Here is a 12,500-nt window from a genome sequence, read left to right as displayed (position 1 = left end):
TTGAAGGGCAATAATATCAACTGGAATGCAAGGAAAAGGGCTTGGGGTTAGACATTACTCGAACCCTGTAGCCTCCCCCCGCCCTCACCAACACACATAAATCGATAAATTTCAATGGCATAATCAAGGTTAACAAACGTAAGGACAGCCTTTAGGAAACTGAACATTAAAGATGATTGTCCTTCACTGGAGGGGCCCATGGCGTTGATGAAGGTCTCTTGATCTGAGAAATTGGAGAATGTATTATTATTATTATTATTATTTGTTATATTTACAAATCACTAAAGTTGTAGGAATTATTCAGATGTGTTTAGTCCCGCCCTTTCCTCGAATCAAACATAAATTCCTACCTCTTTAAATGTTTTTGGTTACACTGTGATGATGAATACAGAATACAGGTCACAATAACGTAACTATAATTAAAAAAAAAAGACATGAAAAGAAAATTAAGATATTTCGCCCCATTGTGGACCATTCATTCAAGACACGACAGTAGTTCAGGATGGACTGAAACATTGTCTTAATTTTTTTTTCGCATCTGCGAGTTTTCCCTTTTTTTGTGCATTGTGATTTCTGTAGTGTGACTTATGATCTGTGACTTTGAATGAATTCTGCATCTTTTAATGCCACTGATGCCTTTAATTTGTTTTGATTACATTTCGATGATATCTGCACTGGAGGCTGATGTGCGCTGGTGACCTACCTCGCCGTCAAGGTAATAATCCCTCCTGAGGTCATGCAGGAACTTTAAACCAGTGACCACTTTTGATGTAAAATCAGAGAAATGTTTTTTGGTTCTACCCAAACGAGATACACCTATGGGTGAAAATTATATTTATATTAAAAGACAAGAACACCGAACAATACTTTCTTCCTCGATTTGTCCCGTCCCTGACCTCCTTTCCTATATATACTGGCTCCCTCACCTTCGTGTGTTAGTGTGCCTAGTCAGTGGTCCAAGTCGGACTGAAACGTCGTCTTTAGCTTCTTTCTCCTATGTGCAGGTTATCTGTAGATTGAAATCTTAAGTTTCATGCAGTAGTTATATCCAACAGATGGATTTTAAATTGTTTTGATTGCGTTTTGATAACTGTAATATGCCAACAGATTGCTCACGACAGTTCCGGAACAGTTTGGTAATGATTGTAGTAAATTGGCAATGCTAACAATTTGATTATAACGACAGTAACTTTTCATGATGAAAGCGCTGAATAACCGGTGGGTTCTAGCACTTTTAAATAAATCAGATTCAGAATTTAGAATGTTGTATTTAAGACTAATCATCGTGTACTCAGCGCTAGCGTTGAGGATTGTAAACGACGAGGACAGACTAAAGGAGCAAAATCCAGAGACATTGGAGTGAAAATTCAAGGGAGATATAATTACAGTGTACAGGATATTAAGGGTAACAATGAAGTGGAGGACAGACCTCGACACGAATGGGGAATATACGGAAGCCGAATGACCAAATCAGCTACACTGACATCAGAATAGTATATAAGTAGTGAAAAAGTGAGGCTAACAGTGTGGTAGAGATTGATTCAATACATAAGACTTAGAAGTAGGTATAATAGAAAGCAAGGGACTGATGACTTGCTGCACCACAAGTGGAAATACTGTAGTCTGAGACGACTCCCACAAACACAATGTACAGAAATACAAAAACACTGCTAGCAGTGAAAGCATTCATTACACAGTTTCGCTCACAGGCGAAACGTTGTGATAGTTAAGTCACTTAGAAAAACTCACCTGTGAGCGAACTGCCTAATAAATGCTTGCTATACTATGTGTGTATTACCTTCCCACAGACAGCAAAGTATACACACTCGTGCGCTTGCACTCATACAATCTCATTTTCCAACATAAACTTATACATTTATGCTGGGCTCTTTTAACGGTATCTTACTCAAGTTTTCTTTATTGAATTTCCAACAGGCAGGTGCTTTGATGAGCTGGCTCTACTCGTTCCTGCGGTGCTACACTCCTGCCACCATCGCTGGTGTCATTAAATATTCCTGCCACCACTAGTTCCTGCAAGAATACCCTCGATGTCTTCTAGAGACCGTCCACTATCAACCACCGCATATCATTTTTTGGTGATGCCAGTGCCATCAACATCAACGTTACTTTCAATCCAGTCTATTAATGTCCCAGCGTCAGCTTTACTACTGACCGGTATCTGATGTCAGCAAAATTAGCTAACCTCAATGACTTCTTTAGTTACATTTACAAGGTACAACAGAAAATATCGTGATGATAGTTTATCATATCCATACCATAATACAAAAGATGTAAACAGATGAATATAATTTTTCAAATTTTGTGTTGAACAGCAATAATAATGGTTCGGTATACGAAATCTATATTTTTATATAATCAAAATATATATGATAACTTGTTTTGTGTAGACAGCCTACTAAGTATATTGTGAAAGCTGATTTTTGTGCTAACTTTTAGTAATATTGATTCTAGATGCATTTTATAATCTAGAGAAGCAGAAATATTTTTATTTACGTTTACTCGGCCTTCATACCGAAAACAATGTTATCAAGATCAGTGTACAAGTAATCATACTAAAACGCGCCAATAATTTGTAACCTCAAGAACAATACACAGCAAGGACAAACCTATATCGATTGAAAAGTCGATTAAAAGTGTAAGGAATACATTATGCAGTGAACTCCATTGAACTTCGATGTAGTAACCGGATGCTTTATGGCAAGGCCTCAACACAACTAGTAGGAAAGAATTGGATGTCAGATATATATGTTGTGGATAAACATCATGGGCTGTCCACACCTGATATAAAAAAGCGAGTGTTACAATACACGAACTTTCCTTCGGTGACCTTTTGGAGGTCACGAAGCCAAAAAAGAAATTCAGCATCAGTACGAGAAAGCAGCGGAGAACTGAGTAACCAGTACGAGAGAGCAACAAAGAACTGAGATCGAAAAAAAGCGAGAAAACAAGAAAGGAGAACTAGCAAAGCCACAGAATGTCACTGTTAAAGGTAAGATAGATTTTCATCATTTTTATTCTTGATGTTTTTTGCTAGTTTATTGGTTAACCTCCATATCAGCTGTTTAAATGATTCGATATAAATTTACGTCATGTGTTTGGTTTTCGAGGTGCCTTGAGAAACTACATAACTTGGCTAAGTTCCTTGAGTAATGTTTGTAGTATTATTAACATCATTACTATATAAATATTTAAGCATAAATTTGTCTTTAGTTAAGCTAGGATATATATAAATAATTTATTGGTGTATTGGTTAGTTTGGTTTAAAACCTATTGAATGCGTATATACATCATCACGGCTAAATTTCACCTGTTCATTTAAACTAAAAGTATTCCTATTTCTTTTTTAATTTGGGGTTGAATATATACACCAAGAGATATACACCTATGTATATACGTTGAGAGATACACTGCTCTCGATGTATGTATATTGAGATACTTGTATACATTGTGTATATCCACCGAGATACACGCCTGTGTATATACAGTGATATACACCTTGGTGTAATACAGTGTAAAAACACACGTGCGTGTATTTACGCTTTCAATGGTTGTGTGAAAATGTTTTGGTTGAAATTTCGGTGACACTGATTATAACTTTCAGTCCTCAAGGTTACCCACCCACGCGTTATTGTTTTAAGTCATGTCTGCATGTATATAAATTTGATATTATTTCTTTGAGAAAAAAAATCATTGATTGAGGAGTTCAACCATTTCAGTGAGGGTTGGTAGATGGGTTGCGTGTTAGCGCAATATTGTAAAGCAGCAGCTGTTGTAGGTGAAAATGCCTAGCCAAGGACATTATTGATCTGTGACACGATATATTTGAAGAGTAGGTGATTGGCCGCTTGCCAAGTAATAATATAAAAGGATGTTTTTAATGATTATTGTACTTCAGTTTTGTATATACGTACATGGGTGAAAGTAAGACCTCTGGGTGCCCCTCCCTTTCTCGTTCTTTTCTTTTCCTTTCTTTATATAACTTACATTTATACTGTCGATTGGGAATTTGTGCTTTAATAGTCCACTAATGGAGCTGATAAATTAAACGAGCTCTGACCCAACACTGATGTATGAGGTGTAATTAACCTTGGGTTGCCGGGATTTTTATGTTATGGGACATTAATATTTAATGTTCTCCGGACCACTGCATTACAAAAGATCACGAGTATGTTAAATAAAAAATGTGGATGTGACTGATCACAGGTCGATGTCTTTCTTCCACTATGCATAATGGATGTTATAATTACTTCCTCCATTGGGGGGGGGGTTAACGTGACGAAAATTTCATCCAAGGAACAAATTAGCTCCAATTCCCTGACACAAGCCCTTCACCAGCATCGACACACTTCCCTTGAAGGGAAAGGCATTCAAGGTCTGTTGAATTATTTAGCTCTAGGCTACCACTGACTCAGTAATAGTGTGGTGCTCCACTGACTCAGTAATAGTGTGGTGCTCATCAGCAAAGCCAAAGAGGGAGACATCAAGGTCGTACATTATTATAGAAATATAATATTTTGACGCTAAAATGTTTTGAGTGTGAGTAGATACTCCTAATATTGATGAACCTGTGACATGTAACTTAATGACCCTTTAAGTGGTCGATAGGCTCCAATTAACCAAGCATCGAATGTATTATTTGCATCCTACTCAAGGTTTAAGTAACTAATATTGTGCTGGCGGATATGAACATAGTGTATATAGATTCCCGAGTGGTTGAACTTATCTTGCACAGAATGAAAACTATATCGAGCGTAATCTTGCTATAGCAGGGTACCTGGAGTTTACCTGGAGAGAGTTCCGGGGGTCAACGCCCCCGCGGCCCGGTCTGTGACCAGGCCTCCTGGTGGATCAGAGCCTGATCAACCAGGCTGTTACTGCTGGCTGCACGCAAACCAACGTACGAGCCACAGCCCGGCTGATCAGGAACCGACTTTAGGTGCTTGTCCAGTGCCAGCTTGAAGACTGCCAGGGGTCTGTTGGTAATCCCCCTTATGTATGCTGGGAGGCAGTTGAACAGTCTCGGGCCCCTGACACTTATTGTATGGTCTCTTAACGTGCTAGTGACACCCCTGCTTTTCATTGGGGGGATGTTGCATCGTCTGCCAAGTCTTTTGCTTTCGTAGTGAGTGATTTTCGTGTGCAAGTTCGGTACTAGTCCCTCTAGGATTTTCCAGGTGTATATAATCATGTATCTCTCCCGCCTGCATTCCAGGGAATACAGGTTTAGGAACCTCAAGCGCTCCCAGTAATTGAGGTGTTTTATCTCCGTTATGCGCGCCGTGAAGGTTCTCTGTACATTTTCTAGGTCAGCAATTTCACCTGCCTTGAAAGGTGCTATTAGTGTGCAGCAATATTCCAGCCTAGATAGAACAAGTGACCTGAAGAGTGTCATCATGGGCTTGGCATCCCTCGTTTTGAAGGTTCTCATTATCCATCCTGTCATTTTTCTAGCAGATGCGATCGATACAATGTTATGGTCCTTGAAGGTGAGATCCTCCGACATGATCACTCCCAGGTCTTTGACGTTGGTGTTTCGCTCTATTTTGTGGCCAGAATTTGTTTTGTACTCTGATGAAGATTTAATTTCCTACGGTTCATTGGATCAAGAGGCCTTCACCAGTATCAAGGTTCTCCCCCTGCCCCCTTGAAAGATAAATATTAATTTTTAAAGGGGTGAATCGGTAAGCCAGTGGGAGGCCTCTGTCAGATGACCAGAAGCTCAAGTGGCGGGTCATCGTACGACTAAGATCCGCCTCGGGAAACAGTTGTCCTGTTTCCTGACAAATCTTACCTAACTGAATCTCCCACCCTAAGTGCTAGAAGTAAAGTTACTTGACGTAAAATAGAGGCTTTCATTTTTCGTAATTTACCTTAGTCCAGCCTAAAATATTTGATGAAACCCCAGGTCAAAATAGATAAAGCAACCTATGACAAGCTTTATTTATGGTAAATTTACATGTAATTTTTTTACAGATTACTGTTTTATGTCTATAAGCATATAAAAAGACTTAGACCTGCCTCGCATGGGCCAGTAGGCCTGCTGCAGTGTTCCTTCGTTCTTATGTTCTTATGTTTTTAATTATTAAAGGCATAAAATGGTGATAAATTATGGCGCTTTAACCTAGAATAACCAGAGTCAAATATTGTGACCTTTCCCTATACTGTGTCAAATGTTCCTGAGTGGTATACCAACCACAACTTTGTTATGCAGATTTCCAGTTTGGTGTGTGAGATATGTGTGTGCGCGGTGTTGGCTGTGTGGATGACTGCAGGCTCTTCTGCGGCCGCTTTGGACATCACCAGTTTCGGTATGTATCTACAGCTGTCTTATTAGTTTTTTATCACTTTTCCATATGATTTCGATAAAGTTCTAACTAATTCTCTTTTACCATGTTCTCTTCTTTTCAAACTAAAACAAGTTTATTTACATAAGGCGTGCATTCAACAATTTTGTTGCTGACCAAACTTTAGATACACTACGAGAAGCAATTATTACTACAGAAAAAGCGTCCTTCCTCCAAAATTTGCACCAGTCAACTATAGTGATAATATAGCATTTATTGCGGTGGAGACGGAAAAAAAAAATAATAGAAAAGCCAGATACAGCGATTGATAAACAAGGAGGTGACCGTTCGTCATTGTAGGAGCTGCCAGATATCACCGGCTCTTCAACACGCAAGTTATACTTTTGTATCAGTCAAATCACATATTACTCGGGTAGATAATTTCCAGTAGATCCTTCATGTGTTAGCTCAAATCACCGACCAGTATGTTTTAAATAAGTGACCCACTGATCAGAGCAGATCGACTGGTCCAAACCCTTGACTGGTCCGAACCCTTGACTGGTCCGAACCCTTGACTGGTCCGAACCCGGGACTGGTTTCAAACAGTTTCGTTGGACAATAAAGCAGACTGTAAACGGATGGGGTTGTAGGCGCCCTTATAAACACAAACATTAAAAATCAGGAACGTGACGGTAAGCTGTCCAATATACAAAAAGAGTTAGAAACAGAAATACAAATAGCTAGAGCTTCATTTAAGGTTATTAATATAATATTCAAGAGGTTGCTAGTAGAATTGCAGTAAATCAACCATTCAAATCATTATGAAGCTGTGTGTAGTCTGTGGTCAGTCAAACAAACGGGCCTCCACATGGATAAATTGTCATTTTTGTGGAAATTGGTGTCACGCCCCTTGTGCAGATATCCCAGAACTAGCTACAAGCAGTATTAAAACAGAGAAGTGTTTCTGGGTATGTCCAAATGAGGAAAATCTGTGGACTAAAATCACAAGGGTATTAAAAGAGGACAACATCAAAGCTGCTTTCATAGAAAACCTGGAAGCTTTCTACAACAGATGGGAACATAAAAAGTCTGGGCTGAATGGTACTGCCCTTGATACTGGCCATGTAGTCACAAACTGTAAGGCTGGAGGTGATGTCCTGGGAGACAGTAATAGTAAAGCTGGAGGTGCTGTCCTGGGAGACAGTAATGGTGAAGCTGGAGGTGCTGTCCTGGGAGACAGTAATGGTGAAGCTGGAGGTGCTGTCCTGGGAGACAGAAATGGTGAAGCTGGAGATACTGTCCTGGGAGACAGTAATGGTGAAGCTGGAGATTTTGTCCAGGTAGTCGGGAATTATACGCAGGAAGGAATACATATAAATGACCTCATAGGGGATAGGAGCCATAGTAGGGAAACAAGTGTAGTCAAAGATAAGATAAAACCAATATTGCAAACTAGAAATACCGCAGGAAATAGCAAACAAGAGGACTCCAATAGCAATAGTGAGGATAAATTACCAAAAACAACTGGTGGGAGCTCCATTGTTGGTGCTAGGGAGGATAGAAGTAAGACAGGGAAACATGCACCAACAGGGAATACAGTCACAGAAACCCAAGGCAAGCGGAAACCAAGCCTGTGCACATACTATGCACTTGGTATCTGCTGGCATGGGAAATCTGGAAAAACAGATGGGACGTGCAACTATGACCACCCTAGAAAATGCCATGCCCATATGACAACAGGAAAATGCAAACTCCCTTCCTGTAAGCTTTTTCACCCTGAAATGTGTACCTCTTCAGTACAGGAAAGACTGTGCTATAACTTAAATTGCCAGGCATACCATCTAAAGGGGACAAAAAGATACAAAACATCCAGGCCATGGGAAAACCTGGGTAGCCACAGCCACTCAAGAGGGAGAGGTTTTTTAGTGCCAGGAAGGAAAAAAAACTGGCAGGAAATGGCAGAAATCGTACACCAAATCCAGTCATTCCTGGAGTGGAACCACAGTCGATGGCCTCCACTCCAAACCAACAGATACAGATACTAATGCCGGAAAAAAAATCCCCCCCCCAGTACCAACAATACCACCAGTCCGATAACATTCTTCTTTGCAAATATACAGGGTCTAAAGCCAGCAACAAACAACAAAATACCTTTCATCCGTGGACTGCTTGCAGAGGCAAAGGCAATGTTCGCGGCTTTCACTGAGACCCACATAAAGGATCACTTGGACAATGAAATATGGATCCCAGGTTACAACCTATACAGATGTGACAGAGTGAACAGGCAAAAGGGGGGGGGGGGGTTGGCCTGTACATTGCAGAGTCACTTGTTTGCACAGAACTGCTTAATGCCTCAAATGACGTAGTGGAAGTTTTAGCAGTAAAGGTCGAGAACCAAAACCTAGTCATTGTGGTAGTCTACAAGCCTCCGGATGCAACATCCCAGCAATTCCAGGAACAGCTGTTAAAAATTGACCACTGTCTGGAAAATCTTCCAGCTCCTGCACCCAACATCTTGCTCCTGGGGGATTTCAACTTAAGGCACCTAAAATGGAGGAATATAGCAAATAATATTGTTGCAGTAATAACACCAGGAGGCAGCTCTGATGAAAACTCACACTCACACGAGCTTTTAAATCTCTGCACAAAATTCAATTTAAACCAGCAAATAATAGAGCCTACTAGACTGGAGAATACACTAGACCTCATATTCACTAACAATGATGATCTGATAAGAAATGTCACCATATCAAAAACAATATACTCAGATCACAACATAATTGAGGTTCAGACATGTATGCGTGGACCCCCAGACCGACAAAATGAGACTAGTCACGAGGGAGCATTCACCAAATTCAACTTCAATAACAAAAACATAAAGTGGGACCAAGTAAACCAAGTCCTAACCGATATAAGCTGGGAAGATATACTAAGCAACACAGACCCAAACTTATGCCTAGAACAGATTAACTCGGTGGCACTCGATGTATGCACAAGGCTTATTCCTCTAAGAAAAAGGAGGAGTAGATGTAAAATAGAAAGAGACAGGCGCTCCCTTTACAGGCGACGGAAAAGAATAACAGAGCGGCTAAAAGAGGTCAATATATCTGAAATGCGCAGGGAGACACTGGTCAGAGAAATAGCAAGCATCGAACTTAAGCTAAAAGAATCCTTTAGGAGTCAGGAATCGCGGGAAGAACTAAAAGCTATAAATGAAATCGAAAGAAACCCAAAGTATTTCTTCTCCTATGCCAAATCAAAATTGAGAACAACGCCCAGTATTGGGCCCCTACTTAAACAAGATGGGTCCTACACAGATGACAGCAAGGAAATGAGTGAGCTACTCAAGTCCCAATATGACTCCGTTTTTAGCAAGCCACTAACCAGACTGAGAGTCGAAGATCAAAATGAATTTTTTATGAGAGAGCCACAAAATTTGATTAACACAAGCCTATCCGATGTTATCCTGACGCCAAATGACTTCGAACAGGCGATAAATGACATGCCCATGCACTCTGCCCCAGGGCCAGACTCATGGAACTCTGTGTTCATCAAGAACTGCAAGAAGCCCCTATCACGAGCCTTTTCCATCCTATGGAGAGGGAGCATGGACACGGGGGTCGTCCCTCAGTCACTAAAAACAACAGACATAGCCCCACTCCACAAAGGGGGCAGTAAAGCAACAGCAAAGAACTACAGACCAATAGCACTAACATCCCATATCATAAAAATCTTTGAAAGGGTCCTAAGAAGCAAGATCACCACCCATCTAGAAACCCATCAGTTACACAACCCAGGGCAACATGGGTTTAGAACAGGTCGCTCCTGTCTGTCTCAGCTACTGGATCACTACGACAAGGTCCTAAATGCACTAGAAGACAAAAAGAATGCAGATGTAATATATACAGACTTTGCAAAAGCCTTCGACAAGTGTGACCATGGCGTAATAGCGCACAAAATGCGCGCTAAAGGAATAACAGGAAAAGTCGGTCGATGGATCTATAATTTCCTCACTAACAGAACACAGAGAGTAGTCGTCAACAGAGTAAAGTCCGAGGCAGCTACGGTGAAAAGCTCTGTTCCACAAGGCACAGTACTAGCTCCCATCTTGTTCCTCATCCTCATATCCGACATAGACAAGGATGTCAGCCACAGCACCGTGTCTTCCTTTGCAGATGACACCCGAATCTGCATGACAGTGTCTTCCATTGCAGACACTGCAAGGCTCCAGGCGGACATCAACCAAATCTTTCAGTGGGCTGCAGAAAACAATATGAAGTTCAACGATGAGAAATTTCAATTACTCAGATATGGTAAACATGAGGAAATTAAATCTTCATCAGAGTACAAAACAAATTCTGGCCACGAAATAGAGCGAAACACCAACGTCAAAGACCTGGGAGTGATTATGTCGGAGGATCTCACCTTCAAGGACCATAACATTGTATCAATCGCATCTGCTAGAAAAATGACAGGATGGATAATGAGAACCTTCAAAACTAGGGAGGCCAAGCCCATGATGACACTCTTCAGGTCACTTGTTCTATCTAGGCTGGAATATTGCTGCACTCTAACAGCACCTTTCAAGGCAGGTGAAATTGCCGACCTAGAAAATGTACAGAGAACTTTCACGGCGCGCATAACGGAGATAAAACACCTAAATTACTGGGAGCGCTTGAGGTTTCTAAACCTGTATTCCCTGGAACGCAGGAGGGAGAGATACATGATTATATACACCTGGAAAATCCTAGAGGGACTAGTACCGAACTTGCACACGAAAATCACTCACTACGAAAGCAAAAGACTTGGCAGACGATGCACCATCCCCCCAATGAAAAGCAGGGGTGTCACTAGCACGTTAAGAGACCATACAATAAGTGTCAGGGGCCCGAGACTGTTCAACTGCCTCCCAGCACACATAAGGGGGATTACCAACAGACCCCTGGCAGTCTTCAAGCTGGCACTGGACAAGCACCTAAAGTCAGTTCCTGATCAGCCGGGCTGTGGCTCGTACGTTGGTTTGCGTGCAGCCAGCAGCAACAGCCTGGTTGATCAGGCGCTGATCCACCAGGAGGCCTGGTCACAGACCGGACCGCGGGGGCGTTGACCCCCGAAACTCTCTCCAGGTAAACTCCAGGTAATATATATATATACACATATATATATATATATATATATATATATACACATATATAATATATATATATATATATATATATATATATATATATATATTATATATATATATTTTATATATATATATATATATATATATATATATATATATATTATATATATATATATATTTTATATATATATATATATATATATATATATATATATAATATATATAATGATCTTGAGGTTAATGATGAGCTTGGGGAGAGTGATCACTAGGACTGAAAAATTACTTAGGTGGGCTGAACTGGAATGACCTGACTAGGGGTCAGGTAGGTGGTGATGGTTGCCGATATGATGCTTTCCAGGGCATAGTTCTAGCTGCTCAGTCAAATTATGTTCCAAATAGGGAAATCAGATCAAACAAAAATGATCCTAAATGGATGAACAATAGATTAAAATATCTGATTGGTCAAAAGAGAGGCATATATAGGCAAATCAAAAGAGGAGAGGGGCAATTAAGAAATCGATATATTCAGTTAAAGAGAGAAATAAAAAAGGGAATTAGAAAAGCAAAAAGAGATTATGAGGTTAAAGTTGCAAGAGAATCGAAGACTAACCCAAAAGGATTCTTTCAGGTATACAGAAGTAAGATCAGGGACAAGATAGGCCCACTCAAAAGTTCCTCGGGTCAGCTCACTGACAGTGATAAGGAAATGTGTAGAATTTTTAACACATACTTCCTCTCAGTTTTTACACAGGAGGATACCAGTGATATTCCAGTAATGATAAATTATGTAGAACAGGACGATAATAAACTGTGCACTATTAGGGTCACAAGTGACATGGTCCTTAGGCAAATAGATAAATTAAAACCTAACAAATCCCCAGGCCCTGATGAACTGTATGCAAGGGTTCTAAAGGAATGTAAAGAGGAGCTTAGCACACCTTTGGCTAATCTTTTCAACATATCACTACAAACTGGCATGGTGCCAGATAAGTGGAAAATGGCAAATGTGATACCTATTTTCAAAACAGGTGACAGGTCCTTAGCTTCGAACTATAGACCAATAAGCC

General features: G+C 40.4%; 1 protein-coding gene across 1 annotated transcript in view; it reads left to right on the top strand.

Moving 5' to 3' along the window:
* LOC128684683 (Na(+)/H(+) exchanger beta) overlaps window positions 1-12,500 on the top strand; it is a 270,795-nt gene that overhangs the window by 90,503 nt on the left and 167,792 nt on the right. The window contains exons 3-4 of the mRNA XM_070100239.1: window positions 1,936-3,010; window positions 6,233-6,329. Of these exons, the coding sequence (XP_069956340.1) occupies window positions 2,996-3,010; window positions 6,233-6,329 (112 nt within the window). The 5' untranslated portion in view covers window positions 1,936-2,995. The remainder of the gene's footprint in view (window positions 1-1,935; window positions 3,011-6,232; window positions 6,330-12,500) is intronic.

The sequence above is a fragment of the Cherax quadricarinatus genome, chromosome 5 (assembly GCF_038502225.1).
Source record: "Cherax quadricarinatus isolate ZL_2023a chromosome 5, ASM3850222v1, whole genome shotgun sequence".
Lineage (NCBI taxonomy): Eukaryota > Metazoa > Arthropoda > Malacostraca > Decapoda > Parastacidae > Cherax > Cherax quadricarinatus.
This window is presented reverse-complemented; position numbering and strand designations above follow the sequence as displayed.